This window comes from Staurois parvus, unplaced genomic scaffold (genome assembly GCF_062004578.1).
Source record: "Staurois parvus isolate SC_StPar_1 unplaced genomic scaffold, SC_StPar_1.0 ptg000315l, whole genome shotgun sequence".
NCBI lineage: Eukaryota > Metazoa > Chordata > Amphibia > Anura > Ranidae > Staurois > Staurois parvus.
The window spans coordinates 3,346,430-3,374,428 of NW_028318111.1; the positions used below are offsets into that span (position 1 = coordinate 3,346,430).

At 40.5% G+C, this 27,999-nt stretch overlaps 1 protein-coding gene across 10 annotated transcripts in view; it reads right to left on the reverse strand.

Annotated features, from left to right (window-relative positions):
* Positions 1-27,999, reverse strand: part of R3HDM1 (R3H domain containing 1) — a 261,433-nt gene that overhangs the window by 91,394 nt on the left and 142,040 nt on the right. For 8 of the 10 annotated variants that reach the window (XM_089683588.1, XM_089683587.1, XM_089683590.1 and 5 more), the window contains 4 exons: positions 10,952-10,993; positions 10,556-10,645; positions 2,663-2,771; positions 1,413-1,491 (listed from right to left, as the gene is read on the reverse strand). In XM_089683588.1, the coding sequence (XP_089539714.1) occupies positions 1,413-1,491; positions 2,663-2,771; positions 10,556-10,645; positions 10,952-10,993 (320 nt within the window). The remainder of the gene's footprint in view (positions 1-1,412; positions 1,492-2,662; positions 2,772-10,555; positions 10,646-10,951; positions 10,994-27,999) is intronic. The other 2 variants (XM_089683589.1, XM_089683592.1) reach the window with 2 other exon arrangements.

The window sequence follows — 27,999 nt, forward strand, 5'->3', positions numbered from 1 at the left end:
TCCATTAATCTCCCTTGTGCAGGTATCCAAAAATGCCAAGACTGTTGCTGGGTGCCACCATCTTAATTTTGACATCAGCAGCCTCAAAACGGTCACTCAAATGACACTTGAACAGTGGTTGTCAATTTAAATGTGGCCCCTGACATCAAAGGGCACATAGAATGTTCAATATATGTAATGCTTGAGAGGATTGTCAAACTGCAGACCTAATAGAGGAAATGAAGGTCAGAGTGTGGTGTGGTCATGCTTCATTTTTGGCTGGGGATATGCTGCAGAGCACAATACAAAACTTGGAACATGCTACATGAAGCTAGTAGAGATCAATGCTGTTACCCTAATCAATGTTCCAATTACAAAATGCGGAGGTCGGAGGACCACCTATCCTATACCAAAGGGCCCTATGTGGCCCTCGGGCTGCAGGTTGGGCACCGGGCTCTATAATATTCCCCTTCGCTGCGCTCCCAGTAGCTACATAAAAGTTTATGTAGGGAGGTGAATGGAGAGGTGGAGGTGCTGGGGTCAGCACTGCAAAAGAAGGAAACGGTTATAATGTCCAAGGAGGGATCAGGCTGTGCTATGGAGTTCACACTTCCTAGAGCAATCACATTTTCTAGCAAGATCAAAAGGCACATCACAAGTGAAAAAAAATAATTTTTGTAAAGAAAAACACTGTAGGAAACATTTGTAAAATGTTTGATTTTTCTGTGCTTTTACTTCCAAATTTGAAGCTGGCAGCAGGGTCTTTTTAATATAGACCTGACTAATGTGCGAATATTTTAAAAAGGAAAAAAACACCACTTCTGCCCCCCCATTCCTAAATGTACCAAAAGGCACATTAGCATGATATACACAAGCAGCTTCAGAGGGTGCACATAACTAGGTTTATTACAGGTACTCCTAGTGCCAACAATTTACACAGCGCTTTACATATATATTGTACATTCACATCAGTTCTTAACCCTCAAGGGGCGTCCAATCTAAGGTCCATAACTCACATTCATACATACACATACTAGGGACAATTTAGAGAGGAGCTAATTAACCTATCAGCATGTCTTTGGAGTGTCAGAGGAAACTGGAGTACCCAGAGGAAACACACATGGACACAGGGAGAAAATGCAAACTCCAGGAAGGTATTGCCATAGTTGGGATTCAAACCAACGAACCTAGTGCTGCTAGATGGAAATGCTAACCACTTAGCCACTGAGACCATCAGGTAACAGCAAGCATTTTAGGATATCCAGTCTTAGGGCAAGCAAACTTAACCATACTTTTTAAACCATATCCCTGCCTTTTAGGACTCCTATCAAACCGATACAGAACAGGCCCTGGCTTGCCTTTGCAGCACTTAGTCCATCCTCAACCATGACATACTATATTTCTCTAGTCACATAAAACCATCAGTCTCTTACCTGGGGTTACTTTTCAGTGTGTTCACCAAAAACTCATGGAGGTCTATACCAGTGGAATCGGTGTATTCCTGACTGGAATCTGTGTGTGAAAACAAACACCACAATAAAGAAACGGACTCTACTAAACAGATTTTGTTGTTTTGCATAAAGCAAATAGCAGCGGGCTACCTTATTTCCAAGCAGTAAATTTGGGAAATAATATCCGTTAGAACAACCTAGGACCCATGTGATAAGATTATATACAAGTAGAATAACTGCTAGTTTAGGTATCCAAGATTTATTGTTTTTTAATAGGTAGTTTTATCCCATTTCATAATAAAGTTGGCAAAAAAAATGTATGAGAAAACCCAATATAAAAAGTCTCAGGAGATTTTTCTTGTGCATGGCCCACAGAGGTACAAAACGATGATTGGACATCACATCGCAAAATTCATTAAAAATATACAGTAAAATAGATTTTTAAAAAAAGTAAAGAATTAAAATAGAGCATTTATATGGACAGGTCACCATTGTGCAGAGCAAGAGCATTTGAGTTAAGGAGATCCAAGGTGCCTCAGTTCTGATCAAAAGTTTTGTTTTTATTTGTTTTTTGCTCAATACAGCGGGTGGTTTTTTTCCAGTCTATTTAATGCATAGACAATTTGTTTTTGTTTTATTTTGGCTAGAGTTTGGATGAATTAGAACCCTTGTCAAGTTTTTATCATGGTCTGTGTCCTCGCTAGGCAGATTCACCTTATTTGTCCCAGTGACCATTATCACCCGAGAGAAAGGGATGGTATATCCAAAAGTGTTACAGTTCTCAACAGAAGCAGTTACATTTTTCATCCCAGTAACAATGAGTACTGAGAATATAGTTTGTGTGCCTAAAGTAAACAGTCTATACACTGTGCTTCCTATGCTAGGTATCCGTTAACCAGCTTCTCATTTTTGTGCTTTATAGTAAACGTCTCAAGTACGGCAGAGGGACAGATTCACTAAATATGTCATTCATTTTGGGAAAAGAACAAAGGAAGAAGGTTCACGGGATAAAAGAAACATGCTAAGGTAATCACTGTCTCTTTGATTACAAAAAGAAGCATTTCAATATCGAAAAGTAGGGAGGTCACGTCTTGTGTTCGGTGAGCAGAGATAAATTGCCCAATTCTGAATAATGCAGATCCATAAATATTTATACAGAAGATGAGAGAATAAGTTCATACAATATTTTTATTGATGTACATAGTGAAGGGATTACAGGGCAAATCACAAACCTCGTGAAAGCATTTTACGTGTGGACTTTTCATTTCCTTTCTCAGTTTCATCCTTCAAAGGCTTTTCTTCTTTTCCTGGCGATGGCGCAGGCTGGACTGGTATCGGTTCCTAAAGATGAAAGGCAGATCTTAGAAGAACAGAAGCCACCTGCTTCGTACAAACTAGATTAGAACTGGGCAAGGTTCTTTTGTGAACATCCTACCTTACAGCACTGTATGGTCAGCTAAATATCCTTCCCATGGAAAAACCCATACAGCCCTTCCCTGGAGAGTTCTGCATTGCCAAGTCCAATATTAAAACCGGGAAAGGACCTTCAGTGAACATTCTCCCTTACAGCACTATATAACCAGCTAAATTATTCTGCCCACCATAAAAACCACAAAGCTCTTCCCTGAAGGCTTCTTGTTGCCAGGCCCAATGCCATAACCACAAACTGCATCAGAGGTCAAGCAATCCTTTCAGATACTTTTAACATCCAAAGTGAAAGAAAAAAAGACTATTAGCTGGAAACCTCTCCCCTGTGTGCCTTTCTGATCTAGATTTACTTAGTTACTAGGGCCTTGATTTCCATCATTTCCCTGTGATCGCCATCCTCCCTCCAATGAGAGGGCCTCTACGGTCAGTAAGGGTGCTCTCATTGGACTGAAGGTAGGTGGCGGTGCGTATTCAGGATCTCATGGATGTCAAGTTCCTACCATCAAAGTAAAACAAAATCAGGAGAGGCACACAGCAGAAAGTTTTCACGTCATTAAAAGGGCATATCGGTTACCCCACTATAACTGTTCGGAGATAGTACTTTACCTTTTAAAGTATAAAAGGTAGGAAGGAAAAAAGAAAAAAAAAAAAAAAAAAATCACACCTGCATATGAATCTCTCATAATAAATTATCAATTTTAAGACTTAACCAAAGATAATTGTGGAGTTAAAATAAAATCAAAACAAACTTATAATTTTGTTGCAGAAAAAGCTAAAATAAAATTACTAAAGCTGAAGAACATATAAAAAAAAAAAAAAAAAAAATTATATACTGTGTGTGTATAATATATATATATATATATATATATATATATATATATATATATATATATATATATATATATACATACATACATACATATACACACACACACATACATACACACATACATACACACACACACACATATACATATATATACACACAAACAAACTCTAGCAGGTACAAAAAGTATGCTTTTTATGTGATGTACAGAAGATTAATACATATCGGCAGTGCCTGACATTATTGGCTGCATAAAATAGCCAATGTCATCTACTAAGCTCTCGGTTCTATTGTTTAAAATCAGCGGCTGTTCAGTTGATGAATGGTTTGTGGATGACAACAGTTACTTAGCCCATGTCTAGGTTTACTTTAGTAAACAAACCCGATTAACAGTGTCCAATAAAGTGGCTGGCTAACCAAGATGCAAAATATATTTATGCCTCAGCTATTATACTGCCAGAAACCAATCCACTTTCACAGCCACAAATGCTTAACTTGCAATACATGTTTAAACAATTTAAAAGCAGGATTTAACCCAAAAGTAAACATTAAATTGCAGCTTACCAATTCTTAGATGTGATGGCTGCATTAGTTTTCTTTTTTAAGCTCTTTACTTTATTTTCACTCGGTGATCTTGATAGTAAGTCTGTTTATCAACAGAACAAGCTCTCCTGCATATGTAGCAGTTGAAGGGTTGAGACAAACCATTTAACACACTGGCAAGGGTGCTTACAATGATCAGCTTTTATTTATGCAAAACCTTTATCCCAAAAGGAAAAAAACAGCTTTCTGTATCGGAGTATAAAGTGTGAGATGGAGCTGGTCTTCAATTTCTTAGTGTATCTAAATCTGTTTGTACTTTTAACATTCCCTTCACCCCCAGACTGACAATGCTGCTGTCCAAGTTGGCTTGCTGTGCAGATCACCGGATGAAAACAGAAGGTAAAAAGCCTACAAAGAAAGGAAACTAATGCGGCCACCACTAATGATTGGTAAACTGTAATATATTACATTTTTTATTTTGAGTTTAAGACCATGGTCGGGTCTCCAGGCCAAATATATGTAGAAAAGCTTTCCTCAAAAGTTATACCTCAAAGAAAGTCTTGAAATAATTTTCAGGTCTCAGGGGACCCCTGCTAAAACAAGTTCACCAGGGGTCAGTGGGAAGAACACCCCCTTACAGCGGGGGTCAGTAGGAAGAAGGCCAAGTTGACATCTGTGCGGGTGATTGCTGCTTTGGGACCGCAGCTGTTCCCGCAACCACGTGCACAGAAAAACACAGGAGCTGTGTGCAGGTGCCATTAATCCTATTGGCACACCACATGCAATGGGTGTGCCAATAGGATTAATGGCACGGGTGATTGCTGCTTTGGGACCGCACCTGTACCCGCAACCACGTGCACAGAAAAACACAGGAGCTGTGTGCAGGTGCCATTAATCCTATTGGCACACCACATGCAATGGAAATCACTCCTGCACTAGGAACTGCAATGCACTTGTGGTTCCCATGTGGGCTGAAATTCCAAAAATGGAGCAAAGACCTTTTCCCTGCAATTTAGGAGGCAAGGCACCCTATACAAATAAATAGACAGACATGCCCATGCACAACACACCTCACCAAGCCGCATCCCTGTGAATCTAACAGAATACAAGTGTACAATCAAAATGCACACGTTCCTGCGCTGAAAATGGCTGTGTGTATAAGTTGGTGCTGCAGCGACCGTCTGCTGGAACCAAACAGAATCAGCAAGGGAGAATGTCACCAGCACACCGAGGATCACCAATATGGGTCCAAAAGATTTAATGATCGATCACATAGTTACAGCAAGGCAACATTTCGGAGTCTCGCAGGACCCCTTCATCAGGCATGCGACCATCACATGCCTGAAGAAGGGGTCCTGCGAGACTCTGAAACGTTGCCTTGCTGTAACTATGTGATCGTTCATTAAAACTTTTGGACCCATATAGGTGATCCTCGGTGTGCTGGTAACATTTTCTCTAACAGAATACAGACTGCTGAAATGATCGCTGGTGCCATGCTGCTGGTTCTATTAAGTGGCATTGGACATGGGACCACCAGCTACCATCAGATGGGCGGTCAATCAGCCACAGCCCAAGGAACCATAGAGTTATATTTCCAACAGTACAAAAGGCTTTAAACGTCAAAACGCAACATATAAAAAAAGGACTTTCAGGAGGGCTTGGGTCACAGAGATCTGCATTAAAAGAAAACAGGATAGCTCCCATTGCAGATATGCTTTTGAAGGTGTCGTTTTTATCCATTCTTTATTTCTTCTATATTACAAGTCATGGGCCAGAATCAAGCATGTGCAAATAATTTTTATAGTTTGGGGTAGAACAGGCAATTTCTTAAAACGCAAGTCATGTCAGGTTTTACAACAGTCTTGTCCCATTCAGAAGAATTCCCTTCATTTCCTATCCAATAGAGACAGCAGGAAGGGAGAGGAGTCTCTTCAAAGGGATCATCTCCTCTTAGGGTGGCCGTAAATGTGGCACTCTGATCAAATGATTCTTCACAGAATTGAGTCATATGTTCAGACCTATGGGTTCTGAAAACACGCACAAGGGGTGATTTACTAAAACTGAAGAGTGCAAAATCTGGTACAGCTTTGCGTGGTAGTCACTTCAGCTTGTTCAGTTAAGTAGAACTATAGACAAAAGTTTTATTTCCATTTTAGAAAGAGTAAGGGAGGGCTAGAACCTCTATTTTTTTACCATGTGTGTCCCTTTGGCTGTGGGACAGGAAGTGAAGGTAAATCTCTCCAAAAGCAGGAAGCCAGAGTAAATCCCTACAAATCTAGAAAATTCCATGGGGATCCCCAGGTCATCAGAACTAATGTCCCCATTGGAAGATTTCCCCTGCTTAACTTTTCTGGGACAACCCAAAATTTTCAATTTTCTTTTACTTTCACCTTCAATGACAATGGTAAACAGGAGAAATACAGGGGATGAATCTCGCACAGACGGCAATAAAACCTGAGAGGGGGTTTGTAATCCCTTTCCACTCTATCCAAAACTAGAAAAAAAACTGTTCTGCTTTTAGTTCTACTTTATGCTTTGACCAAAAAAAAAAAAAAAAAAAAAAAAACGCACACACTAGAAGGTGATTGGTTTCAGATTTTGCACTCTCCAGGTTTAGTAAATCAGCTCCATTGTATCATTGATCAATTCTAAGGAAACTGAATAAGTAATCAAAATGATACTGCTCGGTCTGGACAGAAAAACTTATTGTAGGAAAGTAGCTAACTGATTATGAAAGTAGAGAAAAGCCGGCAACTCGTCCTTCGGAATAATTGCTTTGTTACAGGTAAAACTGGCGTATGCATTTCGGCAATAAGCCTTAATTACAGCCATAAAACTTTTGAGGACTATGGTTAAGGCTTATTGCCGAAACGCGTAAGCCAGTTTTCCCTGTACAGTCTACCTGATGTAATAAAGTAATTCTTCAGAAGGAAAAGTTGCCGGCTATTCACTCCCTACTTTTAGTGTAGAATCTCCATAACATGATTGAAAAGTGTATGGAGCGAGCAGTCTTTATGCTCTTCCTTTCATATTTCCAAATGGATAATAAATTTACTGACAACAGATTATATATAGAAAATCATTCTGTGTATGACCACCATTAGACATTTGACTCAACTTTATTCCTGCTTTGGCGACAACTCAAAATATTGTATTTCGCAGCACATTTGTGAATGCAAAGTGAAAGGAAAAAAAAAAAAAAAAAAGGATTGCTTTGAATAGTCTGTGATATGGCTCAAGTGTAAATCTCTGTGGTGGGAACACAAACCGCGATAAAAATCTAGAAAGTAAAAAAAAAAAAAAAAAAAAAAAAAAAAAAAAAAAAAAAAAACACAACAACATGCACCGATGGGAAGAACACCAGACCAAATAAGTCCAAACTGATTTTTTGGTTTGCACCAAAACAAAAAAAACACACCCAGCACGTTTCTGGCCCCCAAAGGACATTGACCTTTTTGGTAAACCAATACAGTCAACGAGTTTCGGAGTCCAGAAACGTGTTGGAATTTTATAATAAGAGTTCAAATTGATTTATTAGTTCAATCTATTTGGCCTGGCGCTTCTTCCATTTTTTTTCCGGTCATCTGAAAACCCACAGGAAGGTAGCCTTGTCTGTTATGAGCAACCCAACCTGAGCCAGTGAGCTCTGAGAATTGTTTTGCCCTCTCACTTTGTGCAAACTCACATCAAAGTCCTAGCACCTCTTGAATGCGGTTTTTTTCACTGGAAGCCTTTATAATCTGGCAGGGGTGGGAATCTTTTCCTACCCATTTCTTAAAAAAAAAAAAAAAGATTAAAAAAAAAAAGTTTCAGCTTCAGATGCACTTTAAACTAACAAAGGCCAACTAATTATGGAGTTTGGGGTTTCAGACGATAGAAATTTCTTCTGCTTGTATGAGGCTCTCCATCATATTCACTCACATGAAAAAACATCTCTTTCTGAAACGCCTGACATTACCGCCCACATAACATATGCCACAACAACCAATCTCTTCCTTCACATCGTCCCATTTTAATGCATTAAAGATAAAAGTACATAAGAAAAGGACAAATTATGCGTAATGATGCCGATCTAGATAGATTTTACTAAATACAATATTGCGCTGGAGGAGGGGTCAGTGCACTGCCATAAGAACATTTGTTTTTTCCTCCCCCGATACTTTAAAGCCAAGAAAGGAAAGACATTAACTGGTCTGGAAACTATGCTGACATCTTAAAAGCACATTTCACCTAAAAGCAGTCATTATGCTTGAGGAGGTTCTTAATGCATACATATTCTATATTACTCCACACTTAAAATGGCATGATTATTTGTGAAAGTCTGCAGTGAGCCTTTGATTAGTACTAGCTATCAGATCAGAGCTAACTGCTTTATAGACAAGGAGAAAAGGAAACTTATAATCTATTCCTTAAAGTGTTCATGTATTTTCATGTTTTCTGAAAGTTGCACCAAACGCTCACCTCCAAGAAACACTTACTACACTTTGGCAAAAAAAAAAAAACAAAAAAAACATATAAATATGAAGGTGCTGGACAGGAAACTTTCAGGATTAATCCTAATAAAGCGGATCCTTACCCTCTGCAGCATGATACCTCCTCTCCACCTGTCCTGTGGTTCTGAGCATGGATAACGGTCTTGATTTTTTTTGTTTTTTTTATGGGAATAGTCCAGCTCCACCCACCTTTGCACGCCATTCACCTTGCAAATGACGTGCATGGCCCTCTTTTTCCCTCCTGGCCAATGCAGGTCACATATCAAAGGAGGCAAATCCTTCCATTCAGTAAACATGGAGGGGGTGGGCCTACGAGGACATCATCGAAAGGAGTACTGGCTGAATCCAGAACAGCCGACAGCCTCTTGATGACGAAAAAAAGGTCCTGCACCTTTTTGGTGCAGATGCAATGCAATTTGAGCCATACAAAATATATGGCTCAAAATCGCACCGCACAGACATTGCATGGAGTTTGCATAGGAATGCGGTGAGATTCCTGCATTAATTACATGCGGTGTCCTGCACCGCATTAGTGTGGACCCAGTCTAAGCCCTCAAAGATTTGTATAGGGCGGTATTCTAAGACTGGAGATGTTTGGGAGCAGGCCCTATGAAAAAAAAAAACCCTTCAGAATCCCCCCCCCCCCCCCTTACATTAGGGTCCCCCATCCCCCCCCCCCCCTTTCCGCCCCTGACATTATGGTCCCCATCAAAGTCACACTTAAGTATATATTTAAAATTCAGGGCTTAAAAATTTCAAGTTCTGAGCTACTAGCCAGGCCTTAAGAGTTACTCACCACTAGTTGCCCCACCCAACCCCTACCCTGCCACATCCCTAATTCCGCCCTTAAACGCTCCCTCGTAAATTATTTCATGAAATTACACTGTTAAATGTTACCCACATTACATCAGGGTCCCCAGAGCCCCCCCACATTACATCAGGGCCTCCAATGTCCCCCTAAACACTCCATCCTACTTAGACCATGCACCGCATACAACCATAACCTCCCATAATCTTTCACTCACAAAACCATAACTCTACCTCAAATGCCCCATACTCTACCACCCATAATAACCACATAATCCTGAACCTGACCAAACCACCCATACATGTAGGTTTACATACACACACAAAAACATGTACACACAGACACATGTACAGACACAGAAATACACACGCACATACACAGAAATACACACGCACAGACACATGTACATACATACGTACACACACATACACATGTACGTACATAAAAACACACACGCGTACATGCACACACACGCAGACATGTACAGATACACACAAATATACACACACATTCCGCCCTATAAAAAGTTGCAGTATTTCGTTACATTCACTCACAGAGCTGGGTACTGCACTCTAGGGGGAGGCAGAGAGCACAGCACACACTCCTTCCTTTGCTCTCACTTTACTCAACTATTGAGCAGTCTGACGGCTCCCAGTGCAAGTGACAGATCCGGCCCCGAGTTCCGAGCCTGCTCAGCAAGACGGCCCTGGGGACACACTCGCCCCCACCATAATTTCCACTCACCAATGCGAGTGGAAATTTCAAGGTATATAAATAAAAAATGTTTTATACCCCCCCAACCCCATTTTCACATGTTGCAAATTGAGTAATTTAGATTCACATTTTGGCAGCGCAGTCTGTATACACATTTAGCAGATGCAGTGTAGTTCCGCTTTAAGGTCGAACTTCCCTATTGTAAATACAATATCTAAACAATAGTACACAGATCAGCTCATAAAAAGAGGTGCTCCAGTTTAACACAAGTAGGATCACTAAACTGCGCATGCTTTTCAGGGCAGTTTATTACCTGTACGTCCAGCGGGCTGTCAGCTGTGGAAGGAGGAGGAGACTCTTCACAAACTGCCAGGCTTCGAATTAGCTTTATCTTTGAATTAAACTAAAGAAAGTCAATATACAACAGAACTGCAGCGAAGCTTCAAGCTACAGAGCATACTGCATTCAACGCAACAACGTCCAGAAGCGTGTCAATTGCATAACAAAAATGACCCAGGCAAAAAATGAAAACCACAAAAACACAAAATAAAAACACTCCATATACTAAAAAGTAGAATGTTTACTGCAGGCAACAAACAAGGGAGGAAGAAAAAAAAAAACAAAAAAAAAAAAAAAAACGGTGCATTAATGCAAAAAAACTGCACACAAAAACCATACGGCATGCCAGCAATATAGACAGCTACTATACCTTAGTCTTTCTTCCTGTCTGCCCCAAAGGCTGCACTGATCGCTAAAAAGAGTGGGCATAATGACAATTCTTAATAACAGTACAAAACTTTTACAATGAAAAAAATTTTAATCATAGGCACATGCAAATATAAAAAGTTGTTCTTGTCAACATCAATAAAACTATACATACATCATTTACTGAAGCTATTAAAAAAAAAAATTTAGATTTTCCATCACAGCTAATAAACATCGAATGTTACCAAAAGACAGACTATTTTTATTTAGACTTTTAAATGTCACCCTTAACTCCAGAGTTGGTTGTTTTTAAGTCTTTTGCAAGAGACCGTGACAAGGCATGTACCCCTCATGGATGCGACAGAACCAAATTGTGCCATATAATCAAGCTGAAAATCAGCATCCATTAGGTCTGAATTGGCATAACTTGTCAATAGATCTTCAGATATCCATGTTAAAAAAAAAAAAAGAAAAAAAACACCAGCAAAAGCAGATTTTTCATCAGCAAAAAGATCTTTTTTTTTTAAACCGCTTTCAGGAAAGATTCATTAATCCGTTAAGGTGTCCATTATTTTTAACATCCCCGTTTGTCCCTCTTTTCTTCATTTATTATGTCTCCTGTATATACTCATCAATACTTTTATCATAAATTGGCAAACTGGTTTGAATCCCAACCACAGCACTACCTGTGTAGAGTTTGCATGTTCTCCCTGTGCCTGCGTGGGTTTTCCTCCCACACTCCAAAGACATGCTGGTAGTTTCATTGTCTCCTATCTAAATTGGCCGTAGTATGTATATGTATGAATGTGAGTTAGGGACATTAGACTGCAAGCTCTTTGAGGGCAGGGACTGGTGTGAATGTACTATATATAGTGCCCTCAATCTACACAGTGCTTTACATATATGTACCTGTAATAATATACTAGCCAACGTCCTTTCAGAACATCTGTGTATATCATATATTTGAACTATAACAACTATATTTCAACAAATGTATGCTACTTCTGTTTCTGGAACATTATATTGTTTTACAACTAAATTCATTTTTCTTGGGAGAAGTATTATTTATATAGAATTGTCTTTTTAATTGGATACAAATTGATTTTAGAATACAGAAGTGAATTTTAAAATAGATGAATATTGCTGAAATCATAGTTTCCAAAAAGGTGATGAATGTGGATTTAAAGAGAAGCACATTTTATACTGTAGGCCATTGACAGAAGACATTTGTATATTTGTATATATATGTAATTATTCATTAAGATTGGTAACCTTGCAGCTCAAAATATGGCCATATCATTGAGGGTGGAAAGTCTGTAGAACCTGACTTTAGAAATTTCCAAATAGTGGCGAGCAAGCATATCCTTTGATTATCTAGACTATGTTTAGAACGGCTTGCAAGAAAAGGGGCTGTATAGGAGAGAGAAGGAATGGGGTGTACAGGGGTAAGGTGTGAGGGGGGGGGGGATTAACAAAATGGGCTTTGAAAAAGTGAGGACTCTGCCCCAGGGGTGTAGTTCCTCATTTGTGAGACAGTTTAATGTTCAAGTGCGAAGTTAAAGTAGAACTATAGGCAAAACTTTTTTTTTCATTTTGGGTAGAGTAAGGGAGGGTCAAAACCCATCAGCTTTTATGCCATCTAAGTCCCATTGTGAAGATTTCCCTTCAACTCCTGTCAAATAGCTAAAACACGAAGAGGAAATCCCTGCAAATTAAGGAAATCCATTACTCATACCCCCCCCCCCCACCCCCGGGGTCACCAGAGCTCGTGTCCCCATTGGAAGAATTTCCCTCTATTACTGTTCTGGGGAACCCAAAACATGGGGTTTTCTTTTACTTTTGATAACAGTAAACAGAACAAATAAAGAGGGTGAATCGCCCTAATGGGGACAGAGGTAGCTTTAAAAATCTAACAGTTGTTCTAATCCATCTCCACTCTATGCAAAAGGAAAAAGGCTTTGCCTTTAGTTATACTTCAATATGTATCCTATAGATCAGTGTTTTTCAACCTTTTTTGTGCAAAGGCACACTTTTTTCATGAAAAAAATCACGAGGCACACCACCATTAGAAAATGTTAAAAAAATTTACCTCTGTGCCTATATTGACTATATATAAAGTAATTCTCTTGAATAGGAATCAAACACAAAGAAATTATTTTATAATTACTTTATTATGAAATAATAAAGTATTTTATAATTGGACCCGGGGGCCGGACCAAGAGTAGATGAATGATGTGTATGTGTCATCCATAGTAAGTATAGTAATATTCCCCCATAGTAAGCATAGTAATTAATCCCCCATATAGTAATTCATCCTCCATATAGTAATTCATCCCCCATAGTAATTCATCCCTCATATAGTATTTCATCCCCCCATATAGTATTTCATCCCCCCATATAGTATTTCATCCCCCCATATAGTATTTCATCCCTCATATAGTAATTCATCCCTCATATAGTATTTCATCCCCCATATAGTATTTCATCCCCCCATATAGTATTTCATCCCCTCATATAGTATTTCATCCCTCATATAGTATTTCATCCCCCCATATAGTATTTCATCCCTCATACAGTAATTCATCCCTCATATAGTAATTCATCCCCCATATAGTATTTCATCCCTCATATAGTATTTCATCCCCCCATATAGTATTTCATCCCTCATATAGTAATTCATCCCCCCATATAGTATTTCATCCCCCCATATAGTATTTCATCCCCCCATATAGTATTTCATCCCTCATATAGTAATTCATCCCTGATATAGTAATTCATCCCCCATATAGTATTTCATCCCCCCATATAGTATTTCATCCCTCATATAGTAATTCATCCCTCATATAGTATTTCATCCCCCACAGTACTATTCCCCCCCCCCCCTTCTAGTAAGCCAAGTCCCCCGTGTCAATTCACTTACCTTTTGCGTTCCTCTCGCTGTCTTCCCGCGCCGTTCGGGTCTTCAGGGCGGACTGTGAGAGGAGCCTAGCTCCCCTCCCCTCACGTTCGGCACGCTGCCCCGCCTACACACATCCTGACAGCCACATCCGCAAGCCGGATTAAAAGGTCCGCGCGGACTTTTGGGGCTGCCAACCGAGAGGAGGCAGGGGAGCGGCCGACCGAGAGGAGGGAGGGGAGCAGGCGCCCGGCACACAGAAGAGCCGCATTAGACTGGGTAAAGAGCCGCATGTGGCTCGCGAGCCGCGGCTTGCCGACCACTGAATCATTAGATTCTAATGATTGGTCTATTTGTGAGCCGAAGCCACATGTTACAGATGAAATTGGAATTTTTCCCACGGCACACCAGACAATATCTCACGGCACACTAGTGTGCCGCGGCACAGTGGTTGAAAAACGCTGCTATAGATATCAAAGTATTCTGAATGGATAGCCGGTGGTCCCAATTTTTTTCATGCTGTTCCTGGAGATTATGCCATTGTCCTGCAAGCTTCTCCATGAGATGATCATTTACACAAGTACAGATCTGGTGTCCTAGTTTGTTCCATTTGAGGACCACAAGATTTTGGACTGGGATGAGAGTGTGTGAGGCTTTTGAGAGATGTTTTTGGGTGGAAGCCCTGGGACAGAAATGTGCAGAAGTCTAAAAGCCAGGTTTGATTGCCTGACAGACCATGAATGATATTGAACCAATACCTCTTTCAGAGGCCATTACGCCAGTGGACAAAGTTCTATTAAAAAAAAACAAAATATTCAGCTATCTCCCAATCCCTTCCTTTAAAAGGGTCAAACAAATGCAAAAAATATATAATTAAAATGTCCTTTCCCTTTTTACAAAGCCAGCTCCTTTTCTTTTCCAGCTGGCACCTTCTGTTTTGCTCCTTTTTTTTATGTTGGATAATGATATTTTTTGACTGTTTTGCTGCATTATGCGTTCAATGAAGCGAGGATCACCAGCAAGCACATGGAAAAAAAAAAGTGATAAATGTTGGTGCTTATCAGGACAGTTTTCTCAAATTTATACTAATTCCGCAAGCTTGATGTGTCAATTCCGAAACCGCCGCTAGAGAAAGCGTAGGACAGTTCCTATATTGCGTTGAGAAATGATCTGCTGTCATATCGTGAGGTTTTCAAAAACGTTACAGAATGTACTCTCCTGTGGAGCTGCTTACAGTAGCAGTACGCATAGACTGACGATTCATTATTTCTCAGGCGTTTTGCTATAAAATGTCCCAAGAGTCAAACAAAATACGGTACAAGCAAGAGAAGCACGGACTAAGCAAAAAAAGTAATTATAATATAAACCCGGCTTGTATTCAGACTTTTGTATTGTACACACAAGCCAGATTTCTCATAGTCTGCACCCCAATAGGGTGACCACTCCCACTATAGAGTATCAAAAACAAAAATGATTAAGTGTAAAAGTCATCTATCTACAGACTCGATACATGAACTGCCAGGAAAAACAAAACAAAAAAAAGCGACAGCAGAAAAAAAGGACAAGGCTTCATAATTCCCCTGCAAATCCACCCTTGATTGGATGTATTCCCAATGAATTCACAGAATCCCTGGTGTCTATCGTTGGCCTTGATCTGAATATTACATAAATCCAGGTCTCTGTTTCAAAGCCTGACCTTTGGGTGGCTCAATAATGCTTTGAACACCTGCACAATAAACACAACAATGTGCTACAAAGCCCAGATTATCAACCCTCCACAGCTAAAACATCGGCATCCACAAAGCAGGGATTTAGCTAGAAACCCAGGTTTTTGTTTTCAGAGAGTACATAGTTTGCTTTTATTGTAAACTTGAGGTGAAAGTAACTTTTGCCACAGCTTTGACTTTTTTACCAAAACTACAAAACAGGACTTGGGTATAAAAACAGTAAATGCTTACACTATCGGCACGTGGATGTTAAATCAGGAAGAGCGTCATCATTCCCTTCTGAACATCTGCCATAATACTAAACATACTAATATGTAGTGAGATGCCCTTCTGGACTGCAGTTGAACTTAATAGGTTGTTTACAAAGCTGTCCATACTACATACCTATTGCTGATGAGTGCCTATCAAACAAATGAAAGATCAAGCTGACCACACATGTGATTGGACAAACTCCTAGATCTATAAACATGTATGCAGTGTGAGGTCTTACTCAAAAGAATCTAATTGGCATCCAATCTGGTAGTAGCTTGCAGTAAATTGTTGCTGGTCGATATTATTAGAATACAGGATTTATATAGCGTCAACAGTTTGCTCAGCTTTTTACAAAATGAAGGGAAACAATACAGCAACAATACAGTTCAATACAAGAGGGTTAGGAGGGCCCTGCTCCTTGGAGCTTATAATCTAAGATATACACTGACTGGCCACTTTATTAGGTACACCTTGACTAGTACAGGGTTGAACCCCCTTTTGCCTTCAGAACTGCCCTAATTCTCTGTATCATAGAGTCAACAAGGTGTTGGAAACATTCCTCAGAGATTTCGATCCATATTGACATGAGTTACTGTTGTCTTTCTATCATCACGAACCAGTCTGTCCATTCTCCTCTGACACCAACAAGGCATTTTTCACACAACTGCCAATCACTGGATATTTTCTCTTTTTCTGACTATTCCCTGTAAACCCTAGAAATGGATGTGTGTGAAAATCCTGGCAGTTACTCAGACCACCCTGTCTGGCACCAACAGTCATGTCACGTTCAAAGTCACTTAAATCCCCTTTCTTCCCAATTCTGATGCTCTGTTTGCATTTCAGCAAGTTGTTTTCACCACGTCTAGATGCCTAAATGCATGGAGTTGCTGCCATGTGATTGGCCGGTTAGCAATTTGTGTTACCAAGCAATTGAAGTGTACCTAATAAAGTGGCCAGTGAGTGTAAAAGGAGCATGTAGTTCTATGAAAGAAAATCTATTTGGTCTGTGGCCATATTAAGCCAGCCATACATGGGTAAAAATTTTGCTGATTCAGCGGGGACGGGCCAAGATTCGATCCATGTATAGGCAGGCTGAGTGTACCCAAGTCAATCCATTGAAAGACTTAGGTGCCACCAGTCTGTTTTTTCTACATGCGATTAGCAGTAGTTATTGTGTTCTTCCCACTTGGGATGGCATCCTGTGCCCTCCCCTTCCCACCAGCAGAACACAATAGCACTGCAGGAGCCAGTCTCCCATCAACACTGACTGTGTTGATGGAGGAATAAAGCAATTTTCATTTCCTTCCACCCTTCCTTGGTGTAAGGAAAGAAAATAAAAATCACCTCTGGGCTGCCTAGGAGAAGGAGAGTTCTCCTCGTACTGACAAATTTGAAAACAGCACGGTCGTGCAGGGCTCCGCCCACACGGCTGCATCATTTGTTCACGGACTTCCTCGCTTGAATGGACTGCAAGTCCCGATAGCCTTAACGGCTGTCGGCTTGGCTTTTTCAATGAACTACCAAGGCGCTGCGGTAGTTCATTGAAGCTTCCTGTCAGAATATCTGCTTGCTCATACATCCCGTACGGCAAGCAGATATTCTGACAGGTCTGCAGGAGACTGATCGCTGGTGCAAAGCTTTTCAGGGTCCTGCAGACAAAATTAATAAACACATTTTACTTACAAAATAAAGTGAATTTATTATTTGTCTAAAAGGTAAACTAATACTTTAAGAATAACAACTTCACTGAAGTGCAGAGTAAAAGAAGCAGAAGAAATAGTTGGTAAATATGGCTGCACTAAGATTTCAGAACATATGGCTGCACACTTGTATTAAGATTATGGAAAATAAACTAGCTTCTAATGATTTAAAAGCTTTATTTCTGTGTTATTTTGATCTCCCTCCCCATAAACTCCCCAACCACAACCCCCATGGAGACTTACATTTCTGGCTGCCATGGTCCACTCAGAGCCTGGGCAATGGCTATGCCCTCCACTGCACTGTTCTTTGCTGTACTGCACATGATCAGGGGCTGCCATGGAGAACAGCAGGCTGTCCCCAGTGTGTCTGGTTACTATGACCAGACAGTCACATACAACACTACTCCCAGCTATATCACCAACCCCATCTACAGAAAATCACCCAAATTATCCTCTCCACTCCTTCCAAGACATCTTGCTCTCTAGCTCCCTGGTTACCTCCTCCCATGCTCATTTCCAGAACGTCTCCCATCCTCTGGAACTACCTTCCAGTATGTCTGTTCAGCTCCTACCCTGTGCACCTTTAGGCAATGAAAACTAATTTTTTCAAGAAAGTCTATCCCACCTCCACCTAAAAACCGCATTTGAGTCGCCTCCATCAGAACATTCTCTGCAAGTATTACTTTTTTTTTTTTTTACCACCTCCCCTTTAGATTGTAAGCTCTATGAGCAGTGCCCCCTATTCCTTCTGTATTGAACAATTTTGTGATTTTACTGTACTGTCCCCCTTTATATTGTAAAGTGTTGTGCAAACTATATTAATCCCGTATTATAATAATAATTTGGATAGAAAAGGGTCTGGAGAATGTAGTCAGTAAAAACAAAGTGGATCTGGGCTCTGAATGATATGATGCATATAAGGAGGGAAGGTGATGGATAACCGAGGGAAGGTTTTTATGGGGGGTTTTTATTAAAAACAATTTTTAAAGCTGAATGCCAAATATGTTAACAGAACATATACAAACGATATTATGTGAAAATCATTTGTATCTGTTTAGCCAGTCCTGTGATTTACACAACCATGTCAACAATCACAGCTAACCTTGTGCCCACATCCCGAAACTATACAAGAGACTATTGAGGATATCACTCTTCCACTGGCTGTTGCCAACCTTCCAGCATAAATATACAGACAGATTTAGGTACTTATATCTATCAGATGACTTATTAATGTAAAAACGGTTTTTATTTTTATTTCTGCCTAAAACTCAGACTTAAGGTGATCCCGTTCATACTTTTAGATCTAAAAAAATCTTTTAAGACACAAACATTTCACCATAATCATGAGCAATGGTTACCCCATACACAACAGAGACCTTCCTTATAATATTAATAGGAAACTCAAAGCAGTTGTTAAACCTCAAACATGCAAAATGCACAGCTATTCACTTAGGCCTACTTTGGATTTTTGAAAACTCAGGCTGAAAAGTTACATAAAATTTAGGACCGGCAGCAAAAAATTAAAAGCTGCTTCAGATTCCAATCAAAGAGGAAAAAAAAACAAAAAACCGGGAAGCACCATTTAAGTGCAGTAATAGAAGTACATTTACTCCATAAAAGTTAGGTAACTTGCATGTTAAAAAAAGAATTCTCAGGCGGCCGCAGCTTCCAACCACCAGTGGGTCCTGCAGGTCGGGGTGTCTGGTGGGGTTTTATGATCACAAGCAAGAATTCTTTTTTACACGTGAGTTGCCCAACACATATGGAATAAATGTAATGATATTAGTGCACTTAGATGGCGCTTCCTGGTTTTTTTTTTATCTTTTTCTGTTTACATAGAGCCGGCTTCTGACACTTGGGGAAAGCAGCCACTAGGGTGGTACTCTGATTTCTAACTCGGTTGGAATTTACTTTTTTTTTTAACTTTGTGCATAGAACACATGAAGGTATTTAAAAAAAACAAACAAAAAAAAACCCACAACTTTCAGCCTCAACAAACACTTTAACAAAAATTGGTAATCTCTTTTTAGTGGCAGTGTCTAGAAACAGGGATTTTTACCACTCATGTACACAACAGGACATTATGTATAAGAGGAGGAATCCAGAGAAAGTCAGTTCCTCATTGTGTACATAAGTAGTAGTAGAGAAAGCCATTCAATTCCTTGTTTTCTGTATGGGAGATAGGATCCAGAGAAAGCAGAAAAGTTCCATGTTATGGCTTTTTCTGGGTTCCACCTTTCGTGTACATAACAGGGAACTTCACAGCTTTCTCTGGGTTGTACCACTTATGCACACAAAGAGGAACTTTGGCTTTCAATGGTCCTACTTAATCTACACAACAAGAAACTATATAGTTTTCTCTGGAGCTGCAGGGAGGGAAAAAAAAAAAACCACCACACAAACAGTGCCCCTTGTACAGAAATCATGAGAAAGCTTAGCCATTTTCCATGGAGATTCATGCCAACCCACACACATAAGTGAGCGTTCAATTAATATGTAGCAGATGACCTAAAGTGGTGCTAAAAGGCAGGTGTTTTTTTTTTTTTTAGTCTATGCATTACGGTAAAAATCCTCGTGCACACAGCTTCCAACCACAAGTCCCCTAAATACTTACCCGAGCCAGATCTCGTACCAGTGCCAACCACGAAAGCATCGGCTATCTCTGTGCTCTCTCTCCTCATTGGCTCAGACAGAGCAGCAGGAGTCATTGGCTCCCACTGCTGTCCATCACAACCAATGAGGAGGGAGCAGGGGTCGGGGCTGAGCACTGTGTGTCTTATGGACACACAAAGCCAGCTCCGGATTAAGCATGCAGGAGTGCTCCCATAGCAAGCAGCTTGCTATGGGGGCACTCAACAAAGGGAAGGAGCCAGGAGTGCCAGCAGGGGACCCAAAAAGAGGAAGATCGGGCTGCTCTGTGGAAAACCATTATAAAGAGCAGGTAAGTATGACACGATTTTCAATAAAAATGAAAAAACTGTGCCATTTCAACCACTCTACCTTTGCAGTTTCCAGCAAAATTTAAAAAAAATTACCCTAACAATTTTTGCCACCAACAAATATTTTTCGCTGAACAGAGATCTGAAAAAAGTTAAATCAATCTACCAAAAGCAAGAAAAGGTAAAGTGCCGTAAAGGGGAGCGGATGCAGTCTCAGGAGTCAAGCATGTGGAGTGTATAAAATGGCCTTTGTGGCCAAGCTCCCCGATGAGCGGGGGTAAACAGAGGGCGTGGCTAGCACAGTGCTGAGGCCATTTCATACACTCAACATGCTTGACTCCCGGGACTGGTTTTGAGCGGCATCCACTCCCCCTCACCTCACCCAAGACACTGAAATGGACTCAGGCCACTGCTCCCTTCATTCCTTTGCAGGTGGAGTGACTCCTCTCCTTCAATCTGGCTTCAGAGCGGCACCACATGGTCTTTCATGGTTTTTTTTCCATTGTCACACCTTGCACATGACTTTTTAGACAAAGCCTGACAATCACACATCAACAGATCTTGAGAAGAGGATATTCATGAACCGGTACTTCGAAAGGGTTGAACTTCTGATCTCCCACAGCATAAACCAGTTCCTCCTGATGACCTTGAGTGATGTCAGGGGATGGCAAGAGGAACCACAGAGTGCATGTGAAAACAAGAAATCCAAACACTCTTGACGTGTCAGTTTCTTAAGAAGGCTTGTGGGCAGCAGGAAAGTGAAAATTTGCATTTATGTTTTGCAGGTACATCTTTTAACAGCAGTTTTATTTAACCATTAGCCTACCAGACCAATTCTGACAATTTTAAACTTACACAGGAGGTATGGCACTAGAAAATTGCTCTTGTTTTGATGTTCGCAGCATCCCTTGTGATAGCATGGCAGTGACCTGTGCTCTTTTTGGAGTGATCTGGAGTCATTATTAGACCCCAGATCTCCCCTCTAACCTCCAAAGCATCTGGATCAAACCAAGACTTGAGCTGCAGGCAACCTAAGGACATCATGCGATATCCTACAGGTGGGAAGTGGTTAAATGGCCTACGATTAATAAACTATGTGCTGCTTAATTATAAGTGTATCTACACATAGTTTTCTATTAGTCTCAGGAATACCTGTAGATCCTGCCAGTGGAGTCTACCTAAAGTAGATCCCAGTGATGATGTGGCTGAATTCAGAGCGGGAGTGCCACTCATGTAGGTTATGCCTGTCTGCACTACAGTGAAATGATAAAATGTTACAAGGAGCATAGCTATTGGCATTGTTACTGACGATTCACAAGCCTGTAGTTTGTTGATCATCGCCTGGCAAAGCCTAGTCCTGCCTACTGCTTTCTGGTTGGCAAATCTGCCTTTGTTGCTGAAACCATTCTACTATGAGCCAATGTGTCTTGGAGGAGGAGGAGCGTGCAAGACATACATGAAGGATGATTTGGCTTAGTCAGGGTAGGTTAAAAAAAAAAAAAAAAATCTATAATATATATATATATATATATATATATATATATATATATATATATATATATATATATATATATATACAGTCATGGCCGAAATTGTTGGCACCCTTGATATTTCTCCAGGAAATCATGTATTTCTCACGAAACGTATTGCATTAACACATGTTTTGCTATACACATGTTTATTCCCTTTGTGTGTATTGGGACAAAACAAAAAAAGGGAGGAAAGAAAGCAAATTCGACATAATGTCACACAAACCTCCAAAAATGGGCTGGACAAAAGTATTGGCACCCTTTCACAACTGCGGATAAATAAGAATGTTACAAGCATGTGATGCTCCTGTAAACTCACCTGGGGCAAGTAACAGGTGTGGGCAATATAGAAATCACACCTGAAAGCAGATAAAAAGGAGAGACGTTCACTTAACCTTTGCATTGTGTGTCTGTCTGTGCCACACTAAGCATGGACAACAGAAAGAGGAGACGAGAACTGTCTGAGGACCTGAGAACCAAAATTGTGGCAAAATATCAACAATCTCAAGGTTACAAGTCCATCTCCAGAGAACTAGATTTGCCTTTGTCCACAGTGCGCAACATTATCAAGAAGTTTGCAACCCATGGCACTGTAGCTAATCTCCCTGGTCGTGGACGGATGAGGAAAATTGATGAAAGATTGCAACGCAGAATAGTCCGGATGGTGGATAAGCAGCCCCAAACATGTTCCAAAGACATTCAAGCTGTCCTGCAGGCTCAGGGAGCATCAGTGTCAGCGCGAACTATCCGTCGACATTTAAATGAAATGAAACGCTATGGCAGGAGACCCAGGAGGACCCCACTGCTGACACAGAGACATAAAAAAGCAAGACTACAGTTTGCCAAAATGTACTTGAGTAAGCCAAAAGCCTTCTGGGAAAACGTCTTGTGGACAGATGAGACCAAGATAGAGCTTTTCGGTAAAGCACATCATTCTACTGTTTACCGAAAACGGAATGAGGCCTACAAAGAACAAAACACAGTACCTACGGTAAAATATGGTGGAGGTTCAATGATGTTTTGGGGTTGTTTTGCTGCCTCTGGCACTGGGTGCCTTGACTGTGTGCAAGGCATCATGAAATCTGAGGATTACCAAAGGATTTTGGGTCGCACTGTAGGGCCCAGTGTCAGAAAGCTGGGTTTGCGTCCAAGATCCTGGGTCTTCCAGCAGGACAATGACCCCAAACATACGTCAAAAAGCACTCAGAAATGGATGGCAAAGAAGCGCTGGAGAGTTCTGAAGTGGCCAGCAATGAGCCCAGATCTAAATCCCATTGAACACCTGTGGAGAGATCTTAAAATTGCTGTTGGGAAAAGGTGTCCTTCCAATAAGAGAGACCTGGAGCTGTTTGCAAAGGAAGAGTGGTCCAAAATTCCGGGTGAGAGGTGTCAGAAGCTTATTGATGGTTATAGGAAGCGACTGATTTCAGTTATGTTTTCCAAAGGGTGTGCAACCAAATATTAAGTTAAGGGTGCCAATACTTTTGTCCAGCCCATTTTTGGGGTTTTGTGTGACATTATGTCATATTTGCTTTTCTGCCTCTGTTTTATATTTGTTCCAATACATACAAAGGGAATAAACATGTGTATAGCAAAACATGTGTTAATGCAATACCTTTTTTGTGTGAAATACTTGATTTTCAGGAAAAATATCAAGGGTGCCAACAATTTCGGCCATGACTGTATATATATATATATATATATATATATATATATATATATATATACACACACACATATATATATATATACACATACATACATATACTTTAGGAGGCTTGTGCATCATATAGTAACTAGATTTGGTTCCATGTGCTCCTTGCTGCAAAGTCCAGCTATACGGTGGGGTGGCTGCCATTTGTTTGTACTGTTGGTAAATTCATGAGGCGACGCAGTGGACCACTGCCATTGGTGGGTGTCCAGTGCATCCCATACCTTTAAGGAGTGGTGGGATCCCTCCAGACATACCTACCCTTAACCTATCCATTATTATTTATGTGCTCCAACTTTGGAGACTCTCAAAATGTACTGTTCAGACTGCAGTAAACTGGGGTGCCGTGACGTGGCCTTTGTAGCTTATGCATATATTTGCAAATGGGTTCAAACTAAACCCCTTGTTTTAAAGTGAACTGTTAAGACAGGGTTCATTCATTTTGTTGCAGGCTGGCTGGCAAGTGAGTTGGGAAACATAGATTTGGTACTTGTTTAGACTGTTATACATGTACTTTAGGCAACATAATCAATTTAAAGTGAATACATCATTAAAACTGAAGCTTGACATGAAATCAGTATTGCACGTTGCATTATGAAATCACACTATTATTTGGTTAACATAAAATACCTCTTTATAGAACACAAGGCAGCTTTGAAAAGCTCCTTCTATTTTATAAAGCATAGGCAAAGATCACGTTCTCTGGTCTAAAGAATTATGGATTTGGACTATGTTTAAAATCATTAGAGCTCACAGCCAAATCCCATTTTTGGATTTATTGCGACCATGGATTTAAGCTTATGGGTCCCCGCTAAGGCTTGCAGAGTCCTGTAGAATGAAAGCCGCCGAGTAGTGAGGGTGCAAGTTGGGATGGATTTGTTCAAACACAAAGCATGCAGTAAGGTTGTGGAGGGGTTTCCTGGCTGCCGCACACCTAGCCGGCTGTGCTGCTAACAGATAAAAGCAGTCTCAGCTGCACATTCATCAGTGCAATGCAACGCCCCCAATGCATTTTGACCTGCCCCTGGGGGTGGGGTGAAACATGTTGGAAGAGTGGCTCTGATGAATCAAGCCGAGACTAATTTGGTCTGTTATCAGCACGGCCGGCAAGGTGTGCAGCAGCATGGAAACCCCTCATCCTTGTATTTACTGCAAATAATACCTTGTTTGGTTGATATGCAGGGAGATAAAAAAGGACCAGCAAGGCAGAAACACTTAAGCGGCAAGCACGGTCTGTGTCACGGATAATCAAATATGGCTGCCCCAACAAAAACTACAAAGTACAGAAAACACAATTTAATACATGACTATGCAGCAACTGGTTCATTTACAATTTTATGACTATGTTTACAAATATTTTCCTTCCTTTCAAGGGGAAGACTAACAAAAACACAAGATATTTAAAAAAAAAAAAAAAAAAAAGTATTTACACTAAATACCATTACTTTTTTTTTTCTTCCTCCCGGTCCATATAGCTCTTCACTTCTAATTCCAACTTTCCATTCTTTCATTCTATACCCATGAGCTTTCTCCTCAATCATCGCTTCTAACGCTTCCTTTTTCTTACTATTCTCGCTTTCCCTCCAACCTTTCTTTTCCATTCTCCTATTCCTGCTACTGCCTTACAAAACATTCCCTTTTATTCTCCTACCTCCAGTCAGATCCCTGGGCCTCCCAACTACTTCCATATATTTTCCAGATGCCTTGAAGTCAGACCATCTTCCCCAATCCTTTCTACGTTTACCCATATTTCCTTTGTCTATATGATGTAACTCCTCCATCCTATTTATATATTCCACCCTGTCTACCCAGTCCCTCATTGTTGGAGGCTCCTGTAACTGCTAAAATTTTGGAATAAGCCCTTTAGGCGCACTGGTTATACACTGTTTTTATACTGCTTCACTGGTGCTTCTGTCCTATAAAGACAAACATTCCCACGAATCCTTCTGTATAATTGTCCCAAAATCTCTTGTATGAACTGGATTACATCTTGCCAAAACCCCTGTATTTTTGGACAATTCCACCATATATGTGCCATTGTTCCCTTAGATCCACATCCCCTCCAACATGAGGGTGAGACTTCTACTCATTGTTTATGTACAACACTCGGTGTCAAATACCACCTCGTTAAACATTTATAATGCATTTCAACCATGTTCATGTTAATTGTGTTAATTTAAACATTTTATTTTTCTGTGCTGCATTCATTTTTGTTCCCAGTTCCCTTTCCCAGTTCTCCAAGAACAGCAGAGGACATGCCCCCCCCCCCCCAATTCAACAAGAATCTTATATACCCCCCAAGTAACATGCTTTGGCGCCATACTGGAGCCCAACATCTTTTCAAATGGGGTTTACCATTACTTCTTGCCATGCCAGCTCCCTTATTGCACAAAGGTGATGGTGCTGGCTCACTGCTAAATTTTCTTTTTGGATAGAGAAAGGGAGGGTTATAACCCCTGTCAGATTGCAACTAGTGCCCCCATTGGGGAGATTTCCCTTCACTTCATGTCCCATAGCCAACACAGGAGGTGAGAGTAAATCCCTGCAAATTAAGGAAATTCCTTGAAGCAGACCCAGGTTACCAGAAATAGTATCCCCATTGGAAGATTTTCCCTCTAATACTTTTCTGAGGACAACCCAAAATTAGTTTTTTTGGGTTTTTTTTTTTTTTTTTTAATTCAATAACAGTAAAACTGGACAAATAAAAAGGGTGACTTACCCCAAGAGGGACACAGCAAAAAATAGATGTTCTCATCCCTCTTCACCATGTCCAAAACTGAAAAAGTTTTACCTTTAGTTAAGTGTTCTTGCATGGCAGACCACTTACTGTTATCTCACATATATATTTTTATTATTATAGCCAAATTTACCACCCTAACTCCTCCCACAGTTTTTACACTACATAGACAGTAATATACCGAAACGTGCGGATTGTTCTCGATTGGTGTGCTATTACTTTGTGGAACTGTTCGCCGAATGGTTCACGAAATATCGGCGTTTTTGTGGTGAATTTGGTCCCATAGGATTGAATGGCGGAATGTTCAAAACTAAAGCGGGAGCTGACAAAAGCTAGAGTGAGCTGAAAAATCAGGACATGATTTCTAAACTGCCATCACTCCCTCATTTTCAAGCCCACCTACACAAATCTTATATCAAAACGTTCAGCTATCACAGCTGCCACTACAAATGTCCACTGCTAAGCCATAGTCCGGATAGTTTTCACAATATGACCATTTGTTTGCAACTCACGCCGCCCATTGACATTCATTGAAACTCCACTCTAGCCACCTCAAATTTGAAGGGCAATTTCTAAACTGCGACTGTGTCTTCATTTTTAATATTAGACATACTATGCATCAAAATATAGATCTGGGTCTTGTGATTCTCACAATATAAAGCTCTTCGCTGTAGGATTTATAATTTTTAAACTACAACCGTTTGAAGATGGCAACCACCAGTGAAGTGAGCAAGTTGGAGCAGTTTGTTTTTAACCGCTCTTCTCTGCCCTTGCTGTAGAGTGAGTTGCCATAGGAACCCAGGTGTGTGAGCAGGCAGCAGAGTGACAAGCCACTCCACCCAGTTACTCCGCCCACTCCAGTTGTAGACTACTGGTGGAGGCAAGAACACATCACACAATTTCCCCAGAAATTGTAGCTTTTCTAGTTATACTTTAATATGCTATGTAGGGTCCAACAACCTAAAAATATTTTCTGTGCCAGTCCACTGCATTTCAACCCAAATCTGCAACCCTACCCCCACTTTAATCAACACAGATCACAAAAAGCAGCAGATCCTACGTCAGCAAAGGAGCAGATCCCTCCAAGCACAATTTGGACCTGCAGGGTGTGGCGAAGAGGCCATATACGGGCCGCTTTTTTAAAAATGTGTCTGACTGTTTTAGAAAATTACACATTTCACCTTTTGCAGGAATTAAATTGCACTCACAATATTGAAATACAAACACATGCATTTACTATATTTTTGTACTGAAGTCTGTAAAGCATAGCAACCATGATCAAGGTGTCACCGATGCAATGCGCAGGCTCCTACATCCCAGCCCCCATGCAGACCTTCTGTTATTGGGGTGGAGAAAGTAACAATGGACCAAAATGCGGTGACATCAGCACACTTGTGCTCTCTTGCACTCAAGAGTCCTTCTGCCTCAGTGACAGAGGGAATTTGTACTCTTCCCATTCACAGATAAGTGTGAAATAATTTGTGAATTAATGAATTTATGGACGTGTGGGCGGAGCCACGATAACTTAACCCCTCAACTCCACCTCCCAGTGGACCTTCAA